At 42.4% G+C, this 18,307-nt stretch overlaps 3 protein-coding genes across 5 annotated transcripts in view; 2 read left to right on the top strand and 1 right to left on the bottom strand.

Annotated features, from left to right (window-relative positions):
• The window catches only part of LOC118361903 (gastrula zinc finger protein 5-1-like), a 388,384-nt gene that overhangs the window by 152,607 nt on the left and 217,470 nt on the right, over positions 1–18,307 (bottom strand). The window lies entirely within an intron of this gene.
• Positions 306–18,307, top strand: part of LOC127913397 (gastrula zinc finger protein 5-1-like) — a 29,778-nt gene continuing 11,776 nt past the window's right edge. Inside the window, exon 1 of the mRNA XM_052485349.1 lies at positions 306–793. Within this exon, the coding sequence (XP_052341309.1) occupies positions 517–793 (277 nt within the window). The 5' untranslated portion in view covers positions 306–516. The remainder of the gene's footprint in view (positions 794–18,307) is intronic.
• On the top strand, positions 10,326–17,777 carry LOC118361966 (gastrula zinc finger protein XlCGF17.1-like). Its single transcript, XM_035742205.2, has 2 exons — positions 10,326–10,471; positions 10,554–17,777. The coding sequence occupies exon 2, from the start codon at positions 10,733–10,735 to the stop codon at positions 11,585–11,587; it is 855 nt and encodes a 284-aa protein (XP_035598098.1). The 5' UTR covers positions 10,326–10,471; positions 10,554–10,732; the 3' UTR covers positions 11,588–17,777.

Raw genomic sequence — 18,307 nt, 5'->3', positions numbered from 1 at the left:
GTACAGAGTGGAGGGCGAGTCCCAAAATGAAAAAATGCAGCAGCAGTTGTCTTCATCACTGCCCCTTCTGCACATATAAAGCTGAGCAAGAATGGCCAACAACCACATCAAAGGTCATGCTTCAGTCGTAGAGGCACTATTTAATTCTTTGTTTATTGAATATATTTGACATTCACGTTTTTTTGCCTTATTTTTTCAATTACATCAGTGTATTTAATGAAATTGTATAACTTGTTACTTTACTGTTATTCTTCTCTTTCGGAGTTAACAATCATAAAGTGTGGCTTCAGTTGTAGAAATGCGACTGTCAGGGGGGAGCATTTAGGCACAACACCGGAAACAGACAAGTAAACGGAAGTGAAGAAGGCTAAGAACAACTTCCACGTTAGCGGTTTTATTTAGACGTTTTAACATCCTGGAACTCAAAATCGGATTAATTGAACTGCACATCATCACCCCGTGTAGTGTTTAGTTCGCGTTTGAGACAGGACTTATTTGATAGCTAACTAGCTAACAATGGCTAACTGTATGATTTTTCAAACTCAAATAGCCTCCATCATGGAGGTTCTAGCGAATGCAGCCGTGGCAGAGATCTGTAAACTCGTAGACGACGACTATGCAGTGTTTCGTTTGGAAATAACTCAAAGCCAGAAAGAAAACAGGGCATTGCGGAGGAAACTACTGGAATCGAAGGTGGCACGGGAGCGCGCAGAAAGGACAACGCGAGAGCGCGTCCTCGCCAGTCGTCCCAGTAGTGTCAAGATTGTCGAACGATACAGAGGAATGGCAAGAGGTACATTTAGCCGAGGTTGCATGGCCTGTCGCGTTCATAGCGTAGTGCCTGTCACCTCGTTCACCAATGCAGATATGTTCAGATGTGTTACCCAGAAGTATGTCTGTATATTGTATATAGAACAAGTAGAATCGGACAGTCGCTTAAAAAAAAAAACAATTGAACAAAACAAATGTAGGGATCTGGCAGTTCTTGGGCGATGGTCTTCCACAGCTTTGATGATAGGCAGTTCAGAAAGGTATTATCTTGAGAGGGAGTATACAGTGCATTCGGAAAGTATTCAGAACCCTTGACTTTTTCCACATTTTGTTACATTACAGCCTTATTTTAAAATGGATTAAATGAACCTTTTTCCTCAATCTACACACAATACCCCATAATGACAAAGCTAAAACAGTTTTTTTTCTTCTTCAAATGTTTAAAAAATATAACAGAAATACATTATTTACTTAAGTATTCAGACCCTTTTCTATGAGACTCGAAATTAAGCTCAGGTGCTTCCTGTTTCTAGTGTTCATCCTTGAGATGTTTCAATTTGATTGGAGTCTATCTGTGGTAAATTCAATTGATTGGACATGATTTGGAAAGGCACACACTTGTCTATATAAGGTCCTACATTTGACAGTGCATGTCAGAGAAAAAAACAAGCCGTAAGGTCGAAGCAATTGTCCGTAGAGCCCTGAGACAGGATTGCGTCAAGGCACCGATCTGAGGAAGGGTACCCCCATAAAATTCTGCAGCATTGAAGGTTCCAAGAACACAGTGGTCTCCATCATTCTTAATGGAAGAAGTTTAGAAACACCAAGGCTCTTCCTAGAGCTGGCTGCCCGGCCAAACTGGGCAATCGGGGGAGAAGGGCTTGGTCAGGGAAGTGACCAAAAACTCAATGGTCACTCTGACAGAGCTCCAGAGTTCCTCTGTGGAGATGGGAGGACCTCCCAGAAGGACAACCGTCTCTGCAGCACTCCACAAATCAGGCCTTTATGGTAGAGTGGCCAAATGGATGCCACTCCTCAGTAAAAGGCACATGACAGCCCACTTGGAGTTTTCCAACAGGCACCTAAAGTCTCTCAGACCATGAGAAACAAGATTCTCTGGTCTGATGAAACCAATATTGAACTCTTCATCCTGAATGCCAAGTGTTGCATCTGGAGGAAACATGGCACCCTCCCTACAGTGATGCATGGTGGTGGCAGCATCATGCTGTGGGGATGTTTTTCAGCGGCAGGGACTGGGAGACTAGCCAGGATAGAGGGAAAGATGAACAGAGCAAAGTACAGAGAGATCCTTGATGAAAACCTGCTCCAGAGTGTTCAGGACCTCCGACTGCGGCGATGGTTCACCTTCCAACAGGACAATGACCCTAAGCACCCAGCCAAAACAACGCAGGAGTTGCTTCGGGACAATGTCCTTGAGTGGCCCAGCCAGAGCCCAGACTTAAACCCACTCAAACATCTCTGGAGAAACCTGAAAATAGCTGGGCAGTGACACTCCCCATCCAACCTGACAGATCTTGAGAGGATCTGCAGAGAAGAATGGGAGAAGCTCCTCAAATACAGCTGTGCCAAGCTTGTAGCATCATACCCAAGAAGACGCTAGGCTGTAATCACTGCCAAAAGCTGCTTCAACAAAGTACTGAGTAAAGGCTCTGAATGTGTATGTTAATGTGACAGCAGTTATTTTAAAAACATTTCTAAAAACCTGTTTTGTCTTTGTCATTATGGGGTATTGTGTGTAGATTGATGAGGGGAAAAAACAAATGAATACATTTTAGAATAATGCTGTAACGTAACAAAATGTGGAAAAAGTCAAGGGGTCTGAATACTTTCTGAATTCAGTACAGCCAGGCTGGGCAGCGTGGTGGAGACAATACAATATTTACTGAGATCTCTACATAGGATGGTCCAAGTCAGTTTTAGATAGAACACCTGCCTGTGTGGAAAACAACCTATGGTTACCTACATTGCCTTCAGAAAGTATTCATACCCCTTGATTATTCCACATTTTGTCGTGTTACAGGCGGAATTCAAAATGGATTCAAAATATTTTTCTCTCAACCATCTACACACAATACCCGGTAATGATAAAGTTGTAACATGTTATTTGAAATTTGTTGCAAATTTGTTGATAATGAAATACAGAAATGTCTAAGTTACATAAGTATTCACACCACTGAGTCACCTTTCAGAACTGTGAATTCTCTAAGAGCTTTCCATGCCTGTATTGTGCAACATTTGCCCATTATTCTTTTTAAAATTCTTCAAACTCTGTCAAATTTGTAGTTGATCATTGCTAGACATCCCTTTTTTAGGTCTTGCCATAGATTTTCTAGTAGATTGAAATCAAAACTGTAACTCGGCCACTCAGGAACATTCACTGTGTTCTTGGTAAGCAACTCCAGTGTAGATTTGGCCTTGTGTTTTCGGTTATTGTCCTGCTGAAAGGTGAATTAATCTCCCAGTGTCTGGTGGAAAGCAGACTGAACCAGGTTGTCCTCTAGGATTTTGCCTGTGCTTAGCTCCATTCCGTTTATTTTTTATCCTGAAAAACTCCCCAGCCCTTAATGATTACAAGCATACCCATAACATGATGCAGCCACCACTATGTTTGAAAATATGGAGAGTGGTACTCAGTAATGTGTTGTTGGATTTGTCCCAAACATAACACTTTGTATTGAGGACAAAATGTTAATAGCTTTTGCCATTTAATTTGCACTATTACTTTAGTGCCTTGTTACAAACAGGATGCATGTTTTTGAATATTGTTATTCTGTACAGGCTTCCTTCTTTTCACTCTGTCTATTAGGTTAGTATTGTGGACTAAATACAATGTTCTCTCGTCACAACCATTAAACGCTGTAACTGTTTTAAAGTCACCATTGGCCTCATGGTGAAATCCCTGAGCGGTTTCTTTCCTCCGGCAACTGACTTAGGAAGGACACCTGTATCTTTCAAGTGGCTGGGTGTTTTTATGCGCCATCCAAAGTGTAATGAATACTTTTACCATGCTCAAAGAGATATTCAAAGTCTGCTTTTTTAAATGTTTTACCTATCTACCAATAGGTGCCCTTTGCGAGGCATTGGAAAACCTCCCTGGACTTTGTGGTTGAATCTGTGTTTGAAATCCACTGCTCGACTGGTGGACCTTACAGATAATTGTATGAGTACAGAGATGAGGTAGTCATTCAAAAATCATATTAAACACTATTATTGCACACATTGAGTCCATGCAACTCATTGTGACTTTTTAAGCAAATCTTTACTCCTGAACTTATTTAGGCTTGCCATAACAAAGGGCTTGAATACATTAAACTCAAGACATTTCAGCTTTTAAATTGAAATAATTTGTTTTTAAAAATGATAAACAATTCCAATTTTACACTATGGGGCACTGACCACTGTGTTTAGGCCAGTGACTAAAAAACATACATGAAAATGTTTTAAATACTGTAGGCTGTAACACAAAATGTGAAAAAGGCGTGTGAATGCTTGCTTAAGGAACTTGTAGGTTACCCCATTGGTTCACAGAAAAAACTTGATCCTTTTCAAACAATTTTCTTGTCTGCTGTTTTAGTAAATTTACAAAACTACATTTAAGAAAAATGAATTTTTAACATTGCCTGCTTCAGAGAGAGAGAGTCCGGTGAACAGGTCAGGGTTCCAAAGCCGCATGCAGAACAGTTGAAACTGGAGCAGAAGCACAACCAGGTGGACTGGGGACAGCAAGGAGTTCAGGCCAGGTAGTCCTGAGGCATGTTCCCAGGGTTCAGGTCCTCCGAGATGCAGAGAGAGAGAATTAGTGGGAGCAAACTTAAATTCACACAGGACACCGGATAAGACAGGAGAAATACTACAGACATAACAGACTGACCCTAGTCATTTTTGGACTGAAAGTTTCTTATTTTTGCAATGTTACGTAGATGAAAAAAACAGTAATTGAAATAGTCTTGATATGTTCGTCAAAAGAGAGATCAGGGTACAGAGTAATGCAGAGGACCTTCACAGTTTTATTTAAGACGACTGTACAACCATCAAGATTGTCAGATCCAACAGAAGATCTCTCTGTTTCTTGGGACCTAGAACTAGCATGTCTGTTTTGTCCGAGTTTTGCCTCCATCTACTTCCTTATGTCTGAAACAGGTTTCAAGGGAGGGCAATTTTGGGGCTTCACTATGTTTCTTCAAAATGTACAGCTGTGTATCGTCCTCATAGCAGTGAAAGTTAACATCATGTTTCCGAATGACATCACCAAGAGATACAATATATAGTGAAAACAATAGTGGTCCTAAAACGGGAACCTTGAGGAACACCGAAACTTACAGTTGATTTGTCAGAGGACAAACCATCCACAGAGACAAACTGATATCTTTCCGACAGATAAGATCTAAACCAGGCCAGAACTCGTCCATGTAGACCAATTTGGGTATCCAATCTTTCCAAAATAATGTCATGATTGATGGTGTCAAAAGCAGCACTCAGGTCTAGGAGCACGAGGACAGATGCAGAGCCTTGGTCAAACGCCATTAAAAGTTAATTTACCACCTTCACGAGGGAAGTCTCAGTGCTATGAAGGGGTCTGAAACCAGACTGAAGTGTTTGTCTTCAGGAAGGAAGTAAGTTGCTGCGCAACATCTTTTTCTTAAATTTTTGAGAGGAATGGGAGATTCAATATAGGCCGATTTTAGTTTTTAAAATATTTTCTTGGTTAAATTTGTTTTTTTTAAAGAGAGGCTTTATTACTGCCACTTTTAGTGAGTTTGGTACACATCCGGTGGATAGGAATCCCTTTGTTATGTTCAACATAGGAGGGCCAAGCACAGGAAGCAGCTCTTTCAGTAGTATAGTTGGAATAGGGTCCAGTATTCAGCTTGAAGGTTTAGAGGCCATTACTATTTTCATGAATGTGCCAAGAGATATAGAATTAAAGAACTAGAGTGTCTCCTTTGATCCTAGGTCCTGGCAGTGTTGTGCAGACTCAGGACAACTGACCTTGGGAGAAATACTCAGATTTAAAGAGGAGTCCGTCATTTGCTTTCTAATGATCATGATCTTTTCATCAATGAAGTTAGTGTATTTATTACTGCTGAAGTGAAAGCCATCCTCTCTTGGGAAATGTTTTTTAGTTAGCTTTGCGACAGTATAATTTGTTTGGGGGGGGGGATTGTTCTTATTCTCCTCAATTAAGTTGGGAAAATAGGATGATCGAGCAGTATTGAGGGCTCTTCGATATTGGATTGTACTGTCTTTCCAAGCTAGTCGGAAGACTTTCAGTTTGGTGTAGCGCCATTTCCGTTCCAATTTTCTGGAATCTTGCTTCAGGGCTCGGTTATTTTCTGTATACCTGGAAGCAAGTTTCTTATGACAAATGTTTTGTTTTTAGGGGTGCGACTGCATCTAGGGTATTACGCAAGGTTAAATTTAGTTCCTCAGTTAGGTGGTTAACCGATTGTTGTACTCTGATGTCCTTGGGTAGGTGGAGGGAGTCTGGAAGGGCATCTAGGAATCTTTGGGTTATCCGAGAATTTATTGCACTGCTTTTGATGATACTTGGTTGGGGTCTGAGCAGATTATTTGTTGCGATTGGAAACGTAATAAAATGGTGGTCCGATAGTCCAGGATTATGAGGAAAAACATTAAGATCCACAATATTTATTCCACGGGACAAAACTAGGTCCAGAGTATGACTGTGGCAGTGAGTAGTTTCCGGAAACATGTTGGGCAAAACCCCACTGAGTCGATGATGGCTCCGAAAGCCTTTTGGAGTGGTGGGTCTGTGGACTTTTCCATGTGAATATTAAAGTCACCAAAAATTTGAATATTATCTGCCATGACTACAAGGTTTGATAGGAATTCAGGGAACACTGTATATGGCCCAGGAAAACAGTAGCTATAAAAAGTAGGAGTAGGCTGCATAGATTTCATGACTCGAAGTTCAAAATATGTAAACTTAGTTGTTTTTTAAATTGAAATTAAAATGCGCAGGGGATTTGGTCACTAGTGTAACCAGGAGGAGAGGCCACTTCACACAGTAAATTAATCAGGCTTAAGCCATGTTTCAGTCAGGCCAATCACATCAAGATTATGATCAATGATTAGTTTATTGACTATAACTGCCTTGGAAGTGAGGAATCTAACATTAAGTAATACTATTTTGTCATATCACAATCTCTTTCAATAATGACAGGAATGGAGGAGGTCTTTATTCCAGTGAGATTGCTTATGCGAACACCGCCATGTTTAGTTTTGCCCAATCGAGATCGAGGCACAGACACGGTCTCAATGGGGATAGCTGAGCTGACAACACTGACTGTGCTAGTGGCAGACTCCACTAAGCTGGCAGGCTGGCTAACAGCCTGCTGCCTGGCCTGTACCCTATCTCATTGTGAAGCTAGAGGAGTTAGAGCCCTGTCTATGTTCATAGATAAGATGAGAGCACCCCTCCAGCTAGGATTGAGATCGTGACTCCTGAGCAGGCCAGGCATGGTCCTGTTTGTGGGTGAGTCCCAGAAAGATGGACAATTATCTACAAATTCTATCTTTTGGGAGGGGGGCAGAGACAATTACCCGATGCCGGCACATCTTTCTAGCTGATTTACACACGGAAGCTATGTTGCACTTGGTGACCTCTGACTGTTTCATCCTAACATCGTTGGTGCCAAGGTGGATAACAATATCCCTATACTCGCCAGTTTTAGCCTTAGCCAACACCATCTTAAAAATTAGCATTTACGTCTGTAGCCCTGCCCCCTGGTAAACAGTGTATGATCTCTGGGTGATTATTTTTAAATCTAACGCGGAACACAAACCGGCTGTGCGCGTGCGCCATCGTACATAAATGTATTTTGTCCCCCCACACCAAACGCGATCACGACAGGCAGGTTAAAATATCAAAACAAACTCTGAACCAATTATATTAATTTGGGGACAGGTCGAAAAGCATTAAACATTTATGGCAATTTAGTTAGCTAGCTTGCTGTTGCTAGCTAATTTGTCCTGAGATATAAACATTGAGTTGTTATTTTTACGGAAATGCACAAGGTCCTCTACTCCGCCAATTAATCCACACATAAAACCAGTCAACCGAATCGTTTCTCGTCATCTCTCCTCCTTCCAGGCTTTTTCTTCTCGACTTTATATTGCGATTGGGAACTTTCATAAATCAGGTGCATTACTGCCACTGACCTTGTTCATCTTTCAGTCACCCACGTGGGTATAACCAATAAGGAGATGGCACGTGGGTACCTGCTTCTATAAACCAATGAGGAGATGGGAGAGGCAGAACTTGCAGTCGATCTGTGTCAGAAAAAGAACTGACTTCTATTTTAGCCCTTGGCAACGCAGACGCTCGTTGGCGTGCGGGGGCAATCATTTAATTACAGATTTCTATATTTATTTTGCACCGCAAGCGGTGTAGTCAGCCTGTAATCCTGCGGGTAATGGTTAGGGCTAATGGTGGGAGGTTTTGGCGGCTCAGACGCCGTAACAGGTGGAGGAGAGACCTGAGAAGGCTCTGGCTCGTTGCTTAATGGGGAGAACAGGTTGAAAGTTTCACTCGGCTGAATGAGCGACACCAGTCGAGCATTTCGACAGCATTTGCTTCCAGAAGCCAAGAGAAAACTGTACGGCTGCGGCGACTGTGCGAGAGGATTTATACTACTAGCTGTACTTTTTGGTGGCACCAACGCTGTTTCATCTTTTCCAACACTGAAATTACCCTTGCCTAACGATTGCGTCTGAAGCTGAACATAAGGCGAAGGTTCTCCTGTATATTATGAATAAAGCGACTGCAATTAGATGTCATAATGTTAATGTTGCTACTTAGCTTCGGCTGGTGGAGGTCCTGTAGAATAATGTCCAAATAAAGCATACGAGATTAAAAACGTTGAGCAAGGGTAAAAATATAAAACGGTTGTTAAAAATGTAGAGTTTGCAACAAACCGCTCAGCAGCACGTAAACATTACACGTTTTCCACACACTTAGCTACGTGTAAGCTACTTGAGCACCTGGTCCCCACATTTCCCACGCCGAGTTGCCTAAAGCCACAGGGCTCTTCTTGCAGGCTATATTTCCCTACGTGGCAGCAATGCGATCCGTAGGTCAGGGTTTTTGACCTGGTTAGCAGTGGCGGTTCTAGACCATTTCATCTAGAGGGGCCAAGCTGTACCAGTTGTACTGTTAGAGGGACCAGTTACATTAGACGTTATTGTTGTCATATCATTTTCCTCACTGCATTGCAGGCATTAGCGGGCACAAGACCATGTTCATAATCATTCAACAATTTATTAGCATTTTCTGTCTAATAACAGATGTAAAAAAGGAATGATAGCAAAAATGTGTTATGTAACAATTATTTCATACTCCACATTTAGGGGGGCCACAAGGGGTCCAAAATTGTTGTCACAGGGCCACTAGTGTTGGTTACATGTGCATTGAACAACACAGCAGCTTTTCAGGCATGTTTTGTTATTTCTGTATGACCACGATGTCTCTTTTACAATAAAGGTGAACGGGAAAGAATATTTGTTTTCCAACATTTGTGGGCGTGGTCGAGGGGAATTCCTTATTACGTATAATATCGACCCTGAGTATACCTCACAGCGCCATGGAAACCACGGAGCAGTATGCGTATGCAGTAGCTCCCGTGATTAGATTACTTACTTACTTAGTTAGCTAGCTATCTTGTAGTCTGGTTGCCGTCTCTGGTCAGCTACTTAATTCCACTCAGTGTACTCCAAAGATGTGACAAGGAGTATAATGTTAGGTAAAACGTCTGGTACGCAGACTAGCTCTCTTGCACAAAGAAACAATATCATATTCTAACCAGATTCTTGATTTACTGCATTACTTACTGCATTATTTACTAAATTAAAACAATATGATGCATGGAACATAATACATCAAGTGTTACCTTACATCCTTGCCTATTGTAGACTTGGTCAGAAGTGTACAATATACCGTTGACAGTGCTTGACTTAACTAGGTACCAGGACTCATTTTGGGTGCCGGTACAGTTTATATTTAGGTGCAGGATCTCCACAATACTTTTGAACTAATATTCTATAAGAGGAACAGGATTTGAAGCAGTAGAAAATTTGAAGCAGTAGAAAATTTAATGTGCTGGTACTCGGCTCCAGTGAGCTCCTGCACAAGTCCAGCACTGACATTGAACATTGACAGTAGCTAACCTAACCACAGCTTTCCCCCAATCACACTCTCAGGTGAAGGACATCTCACTGGAGGCCACAGGAGCTTTGTGAAGCCAGTGGGACACAATACTTGGAGAGATGACCAACCAATCACTGTTGATGAGGGGAGTGGAACCTCAACCCAACAAGTTATCGTGATAGAGGTTAGTGTAATAGTGTTGCATAAAAAATGTGTTACTTTGTAAATCAAATGTGTCCGTTTATTTCAGAACGCTCCCCTCAGCGTTCTGAGGGTGTGAGACTTCACATTGTTATCCAATTCAACTAATGTAATGGTAATAACCTCCTCTCTTCTTGTCAGTCTGCAGATGCAGAGGCTGAACATCCTGGTGTCAAGCTAGAGAGGACTGAAGGAGAGGAGGACCCATGGCACAGCAGAGACATCCAAACTGGAACGGCTGAAGCGCCCCATGTAAACAGAAAAGACCCAACCGCCCCAGCACAGCCAAGGACCCGACGCAGCATCACGGAGGTCAGTGGAATGTCGAACGCCGTCCTCAAGTCAGAGACAGACACCAAGACTTTAACTGTAACACACAGTCTCTTACACACAGGATGTGACCACAGATCAGATCCAGAGAGACTGGGGCTGGGGAGACTGGGCTGTCCTCCTGCTCCCGGCTCAGAGTACTTACCAGTATTTCCACAGAGCCAGAGAACGGTTAATTCCAGTGGGGATGGTAACTCGTTACACACTAGTGGTGATGATTCATCTTGTTCTTACGCTACAGAGATGGACCCTGGCAACATATCCTTGGGTTTAGAGACACAAACTCACCTGTCCAGAGGGGACTGGAACCGGTACAGTAGCAGTGTATACTCTGAAGGGTGCCTAGATAAGAAAGGGGAGGGTCTGGTTGTAGATGAAGTGACCATGAAAGTGGAGGGTGACGTTCCTCCCACATGGAATGCAGATAGTCACCTAGTAGACAGGCACTCACAGGGCAGAGATTTCTTAAATTACAGGGGAAGCTTAGAGACAAATCCAAATGTCACGACCCACTCCCCTTTACACACGTTCAGGGATCATGACCAAGTGTCTACGTCGATGGGGCCTTCAGATTTACACAGCCGTGTCCTTTTCGATCAGGTATTGAATTCAAACGACAGGGCTAAAGCCCAGATTCGGGGAGGGGTAACCACATCAGGCAATAGCAAAGAGAAACGGTTCCTCTGCATGTTCTGTAATAAAGGCTTCAGCTGCCTCCAGAAGGTGGAGGTCCACCAGAGGATCCACACAGGGGTGAAACCCTACAGCTGTACCCAGTGTCACATGCGCTTCGCCCAGGCTGGCACCCTGAAGAGGCACCAGAGGGTCCACACAGGGGTGAAACCCTTCAGCTGTACCCAGTGTAACATGCGCTTCGCCCAGGCTGGTGACCTGAAGAGGCACCAAAGGGTCCACACAGGGGAGAAACCCTACAGCTGCCCCCAGTGTGAGAAGAGATTTACCCGCCAGCACCAGCTGAAGATGCACATGAAGGTCCACACGGGAGAGAGGCCGTTCGCCTGTACGCACTGCGGGAAGAGATTCTCAGATAGGAGCTACCTCAGGATACACCAGCAGAAAAAACATTCCACTCAATAGCTTCAGACGTTGAGAAAGTATTCGGCCCCGTTGAACTTTGCGACCTTTTGCCACATTTCAGGCTTCAAACATAAAGATATAAATCTGTATTTTTTTTGTGAAGAATCAACAACAAGTGGGACACAATCATGAAGTGGAACGACATTTATTGGATATTTAATTTTTTTTAAACAAATCAAAAACTGACAAATTGGGCGTGCAAAATTATTCAGCCTCCTTAAGTTAATACTTTGTAGCGCCACCTTTTGCTGCGATTACAGCTCTATCAGTTTTGCACATCGAGAGACTGAATTTTTTTCCCATTCCTCCTTGCAAAACAGCTCGAGCTCAGTGAGGTTGGATGGAGAGCATTTGTGAACAGCAGTTTTCAGTTCTTTCCACAGATTCTCGATTGGATTCAGGTCTGGACTTTGACTTGGCCATTCTAACACCTGGATATGTTTATTTTTTAACCATTCCATTGTAGATTCTGCTTTATGTTTTGGATCATTGTCTTGTTGGAAGACAAATCTCCGTCCCAGTCTCAGGTCTTTTGCAGACTCCATCAGGTTTTCTTCCAGAATGGTCCTGTATTTGGCTCCATCCATCTTCCCATCAATTTGAACCATCTTCCCTGTCCCTGCTGAAGAAAAGCAGGCCCAAACCATGATGCTGCCACCACCATGTTTGACAGTGGGGATGGTGTGTTCAGGGTGATGAGCTGTGTTGCTTTTACGCCAAACATAACGTTTTGCATTGTTGCCAAAAAGTTCAATTTTGGCTTCATCTGACCAGAGCACCTTCTTCCACATGTTTGGTGTGTCTCCCAGGTGGCTTGTGGCAAACTTTAAACGACACTTTTTATGGATATCTTTAAGAAATGGCTTTCTTCTTGCCACTCCTCCATAAAGGCCAGATTTGTGCAATATACGACTGATTGTTGTCCTATGGACAGAGTGTCCCACCTCAGCTGTAGATCTCTGCAGTTCATCCAGAGTGATCGTGGGCCTCTTGGCTGCATCTCTGATCAGTCTTCTCCTTGTATGAGCTGAAAGTTTAGAGGGACGGCCAGGTCTTGGTAGATTTGCAGTGGTCTGATACTCCTTCCATTTCAATATTATCGCTTGCACAGTGCTCCTTGGGATGTTTAAAGCTTGGGAAATCTTTTTGTATCCAAATCCGGCTTTAATCTTCTTCACAAAAGTATCTCGGTCCTGCCTGGTGTGTTCCTTGTTCTTCATGATGCTCTCTGCGCTTTTAACGGACCTCTGCGACTATCACAGTGCAGGTGCATTTATACGGAGACTTGATTACACACAGGTGGATTGTATTTATCATCATTAGTCATTTAGGTCAACATTGGATCATTCAGAGATCCTCACTGAACTTCTGGAGAGAGTTTGCTGCACTGAAAGTAAAGGGGCTGAATAATTTTGCACGCCCAATTTTTCAGTTTTTGTTTTGTAAAAAAGTTTGAAATATCCAATAAATGTCGTTCCACGTCATGATTGTGTCCCATACTTTCGCAAGGCACTCTATATTTTAGGCATATTTGTGCCTAAAAAGTATGTTACATATTGTGTTTGTACTGTGTAGGCCAGGGATGGGCAGCATTGATGGGTGTGGGAGCCACAAAAAAATCGCTCTAGCTTTTTGGGGGCCCTAAGCTATATTTTGCGAGTAAAGCATTTTAGCAAAGAGAAACATTTTTAGTTTTAGAGTTCATTTCCTGCAATTCTACACATTTTGTCATGGGGCATAGAGAAAATGTTGCAATTTTTAAGCACGTTTTCTGCAATTCTACACATTTTTGCCACGAGGTGGATAGAAGATTGCAATATTTTTATGTAATTTTATGCAATTCTATGCATGATCATGAGGGCCCCCAGGTCAGTAATTAAATCATGATTGCTACAAGTTTGGAAATAATATGCATTTTGCCAGAGGGTGGAAACAACTGCTTGCAGTTTTTTATATGATATCTAACGATCAATTGGTTGCCCCCTGTCAGTAATTCGAGGGGGGGGGGGGGGTTAATCCATAGACAAAAGGGTTGCCCATCCCTGGTGTAGACTAAATGTGACACGCTCTATAATAATCAGTCGGGAGTAGCAATTACTCATTTGCATATAAATTGTGTTTGTGTCGAAATTTGGATTTTTTGCTATTTGGGGGGTTTCATCTGGTTTTCACAAAACAATGTCTTTGCTTTCATCATCTGTATGTGTTATTGCCAAATTCAGTAAGAATATAGTATTTAATCCTTTAAACGTAGGATGAAACGTAGCACTTTCCAATCCGTTTGGTGGATGCTAGCTTGTAACACATCAGGCTTTTGAGGCACTAGCTTTTCTGCACTATCAAAACCCTCATCTATTCCGAAATCATGAATGAATTACAAACTAGCTAGCTCACTATATAGTTTAAATCAAGCTACAATAAGCTATTCAATCGGATGATTTTCCTGTTTTCCCAATCAAAGCTACTGTAGTGTATCATCCGCGGGAAAAGGCTACACTCTCTCGCTCATAAAGACCCATCATACATAGTTACACTGTCACTACTGCCTACACCGTAGCTAGTTAGCTTTGCTTTCAACTGCACTGATGGATTTCCGGGAGAGAGAAATCGCAAGATTTTTAAATATTAATGTTGTGCTGGGAGCTGGTTCAGACGATCAGTGGCATCAACTTATTGCCGACTACTTTTTGACCCTGCGCCACAGAGCAATGACATAAGCAACTCAGACAAGCTCACTGAAGTCGAGGCCGAGTACCTTGAGGAGGCAACCGAGGAAGACCACCTGTGCACCTGTTAATGGTGAATCGATCAATGACGGCGCTTCAGTCGGTCGAGGGGAAATATGTCAGTGGTGCTGGGCAAGAAATTGAAAAGGATTGCGAGTTCAGGTGAACGTGCAAGTCCAATAAAGGGAAGCTGTGATATTTGGTTTTTACCCAAGAGAAGATGGTCAAGAGACGTGACCAGATTAATTAGCTAACTCACCAATGGTAAGTGCTTGCCATTCAAGTAGTAGTCAAGTTTATGTGGGTGTGTAATGTGTGCATGTTTTCTGTGCCTGTCTATCTGTTAGTGTGTTTGGGTGTGATAAGGCACACGTAGACTGACTAGCTAACTGTTCATGTATTAAAGCCGTGTGTGTGTGTGTGTGTGTGTGTGTGTGTGTGTGTGTGTGTGTGTGTGTGTGTGTGTGTGTGTGTGTGTGAATGTGTGGCGTTGGGGGGAGAGAGTGAAGTCGGGGATGTGTAGCCCATGCAACCTAGCTATGTAGATAGTAACTTATGGGACCTGTGTGTGTTGTGGGTGCTGGTATTTGTCCTAAAGACAGGTTACATAAATCCATGAAATGGCCATCTATAAAGTTATGACATTTATTTATATCGAACCTGACCCATTTACACTACTAATAAAAGTGTGTGTGATTCACGCATGCATTTCGATCTGTACAGGTTGCGTAGTTTGTTATCTTTAACATGTTTATATCACTTTAAAATGTATTGGCTAGAATAGATGACGACAATGACTGAATGTTAAAAAATAGTATATTGTTAGTTGTCTTATTTTTCAGATGAAAAACATCTAGTGCTCATTGGCAAGATCTCTGGTTCCATGAACCTCTGCAAGGAAATGGTCATCTCGAACCGGAACTAACAAAAAGAAAACATCAGAGGACATATTTCTTTGAGCAAATCTGCAGAGAAACATTCAAGTTCCGACACGTGTAAGTTTTCATTTGAGTAATACAACCTGATGTCCTCTGTTCTTATTGGGGCTGCAACAGTATTAACAAGTTCATGAGATATTTAAGAAAACATGAGTAGTAGGCTAAATCATGAATATAAATAAAACAGCTGAGAATACATTGTGCCTTTCAGCACATTTTAACAGGCATGTTTAAAAATGTCTGAATTTCTACAAAAAGCTGACTGCAGTGATAAAGTTCTATAGTTCTATGGATCGTGATAAGGCTCCAAGGAAAAAAGAGGTGTGGTGGTCATCTCGCCAGAAAACGGGTGCTGTCCTACGAGGACACTCAGTGAATTGTCCACTATGTCAACAACTTCACCAATATCCACGCGGTGCCGCTCCCAGGACAGATCCCTGGATTTAAGAAGTCAGACATCCTGATGCTACCGACATTTGAGACCAAAGTCCTGTGTGTGGCACTAGTACAAAAACGTTCATGCGTGATCATGGTGAGTGTTTTCCTAAATCTCTATACTTATATTTGTACCAAACGCTCGTCAGCTCAAGCCAGTGACAAAGACTCTAACCAAAGCCCACACAAATCGGATTCAAAGAGACTGTCGGACCTTACTCTCTGGTGACGCACTGGTGTAGTCAGATTTTCTTTAACGTTTCTCATTTTAGTTGTTGCTTAGAGACCAGGACTTACTCTGACCATTTTTAGCTCATTCTGTTGCTTGTACACTACATTACCAAAAGTATGTGGACACCTGCTCGTTAAACATCTCATTCTAAAACCATGGGCATTAATATGGAGTTGGTCCCCCCTTTGCTGCTATAACAGCCTCCACTCTTCTGGGAAGGCTTTCCACTAGACGTTGGAACATTGCTGTGGGGACTTGCTTCCATTCAGCCACGAGCGTTAGTGAGGTCGGGCACTGATGTTAGACGATTAGGCCTGGCTCGCAGTCTGCGTTGTAATTCATCCCAAAGGTGTTTTTATGTGGTTGAGGTCAGGGCTCTGTGCAAACCAGTCAAGTTCTTCCACACCAATCTCGACAAACCATTTCTATATGGACCTCGCTTTGTGCAGGGGGGCATTGTCATGCTGAAATAGGAAAGGGCCTTCCCCATACTGTTGCCACAAAGTTGTAAGCACAGAATCGTCTAGAATGTAATTGTATGCTGTAGCATTAAGATTTTCTTTCACTAGAACTAAGGGGCCTAGTCCAAACCATGAAACACAGCCCCAGACCATTATTCCTTCTCCACCAAACTTTACAGTTGACACTATGCATTGGGGCAGGTAGCATTCTCCTGGCATCCGCCAAACCCAGATTCTTCCGTTGGACTGCCAGGTGGTGAAGTGTGATTCATCACTCCAGAGAACGTGTTTCCACTGCTCCAGAGTCCAATGGCGCCGTGCTTTACACCACTCCAGCCGACGCTTAGTGTTGCGCATGGTGATCTTAGGCTTGTGTGTGGCTGCTCGGCCATGAAAACCCATTTCATGAAGCTCCCAACAAACAGTTATTGTGCTGACGTTGCTTCCAGAGGCAGTTTGGAACTCAGTAGTAAGTTCTGCAACTGAGGACAGACGATTTGAGCTTCTCATTCTTTGAGCTCGTGTGGCCTACCACTTCGCGGGTGAGCCGCTGTTGCTCCTAGACGTTTCCACTTCACAATAACGGCACTTACAGTTGACAGGGGCAGCTCTAGCAGGGCATAAATTGTACGAACTGACTTGTTGGAAATGTGGCATCCTATGACCGGGCCATATTGAAAGTTACTGAGCTCTTCAGTGAAGGCCATTCTACTGCCAATGTTTGTCGATGGAGATTGCATGGCTGTGCTCTCTATTTTATACACCTGTCAAAAACGGGTGTGGCTGAAATAGCTAAATTCAGTCATTTGAAGGGGTGTCCACATTCTTTTGTATACATAGTTTATGTGTACAATTGTGTGCACATGTATCCGTATAAGTGTGTGTGTGTGTGCGCATGTGAGCGTGCGTAAGTGAAAAAGAAGAACATGGGCACTCGTCAATGGATTTCATGTATTGTTTTGTAATTAAGTAAATAGTTGTTGTTCATTATTTGAATAAATGTCTTAAATGTAATTGCAAACGTTAACTGCGTTTTCTCAAAAACATGATTTGGTGATACTCTGCATGTAATGGAACGTAACTTTCTTGTAGTTTGGAGTAGAGTGATCATGATGGTCTCAGTAGAAAGCTAACATTCTCCTTTTTCCAGCACTGTGTTTTGGGGTCAATGTGACTGATTATGATAAAGCGAGTCACATATAATGTTCACAAATGTCTACTTCATTATTTCCATTTAACTACTTCATTATTTTCCCAAAACACTTTTAATGAGAAAATGAATGCAGTTCATCAAGTTCATGCCGATTTTAAATATAAATAATAAAATGTATGTGATTTTCATATGGTGTATTGAACACTTGTTTATGTTTAATAAAACAATGGGACTTTTCATTCTAAGACTTTCATTGAGACTCTTTAATATACATCACATCTGATCTTACCCTATTCTGCATACACCAGACAGCACTTTATTACCAAAATACACTTACTAAATATACCTACACAAACCCAGACACTAACACCTACTGTACATGTCAAAATAGTTTAGTCAGGTTTGTCTGATGATGACTTTTGACTTATCATCATTATTTATTTATTTTTACCAACATCATATTTATGTCCACCATGATGGGTTTAACAACAATGAAGTCATTCTGTAACTACAGTATAGGACTCAAACATGGTGGGGATGGGTAAACACTCCATGTTGAAAGTGTGTTTATTATCTTTATGTACATACCCGAGGGAGTGTATGTGTAATCTATATCACCTGTCTCTTCCAGGAGGAGGAGGGTCTGGAGGTGCTGCTGGTGAAGGAGGAGGGGTGTGAGGAGGGTCTGGGGAACCCTGAGGGGACCATGGTCATGGAGGACAACCTGACTACACCTCCTCCTGAACCCACAGAGGAACCAACTAAGCAGCACAGG

The sequence above is a fragment of the Oncorhynchus keta genome, chromosome 29 (assembly GCF_023373465.1).
Source record: "Oncorhynchus keta strain PuntledgeMale-10-30-2019 chromosome 29, Oket_V2, whole genome shotgun sequence".
Taxonomy (NCBI): Eukaryota; Metazoa; Chordata; class Actinopteri; order Salmoniformes; family Salmonidae; genus Oncorhynchus; species Oncorhynchus keta.
Note: the sequence above shows the minus strand (reverse complement) of the source record. Positions and strands in the feature narration are given on the sequence as shown.

What these genes read in the sequence shown, in the direction of transcription:
- LOC118361966 (XM_035742205.2), top strand. Translation starts at nt 10,733, where the DNA reads ATGGACCCTGGCAACATATCCTTGGGTTTAGAGACACAAACTCACCTG.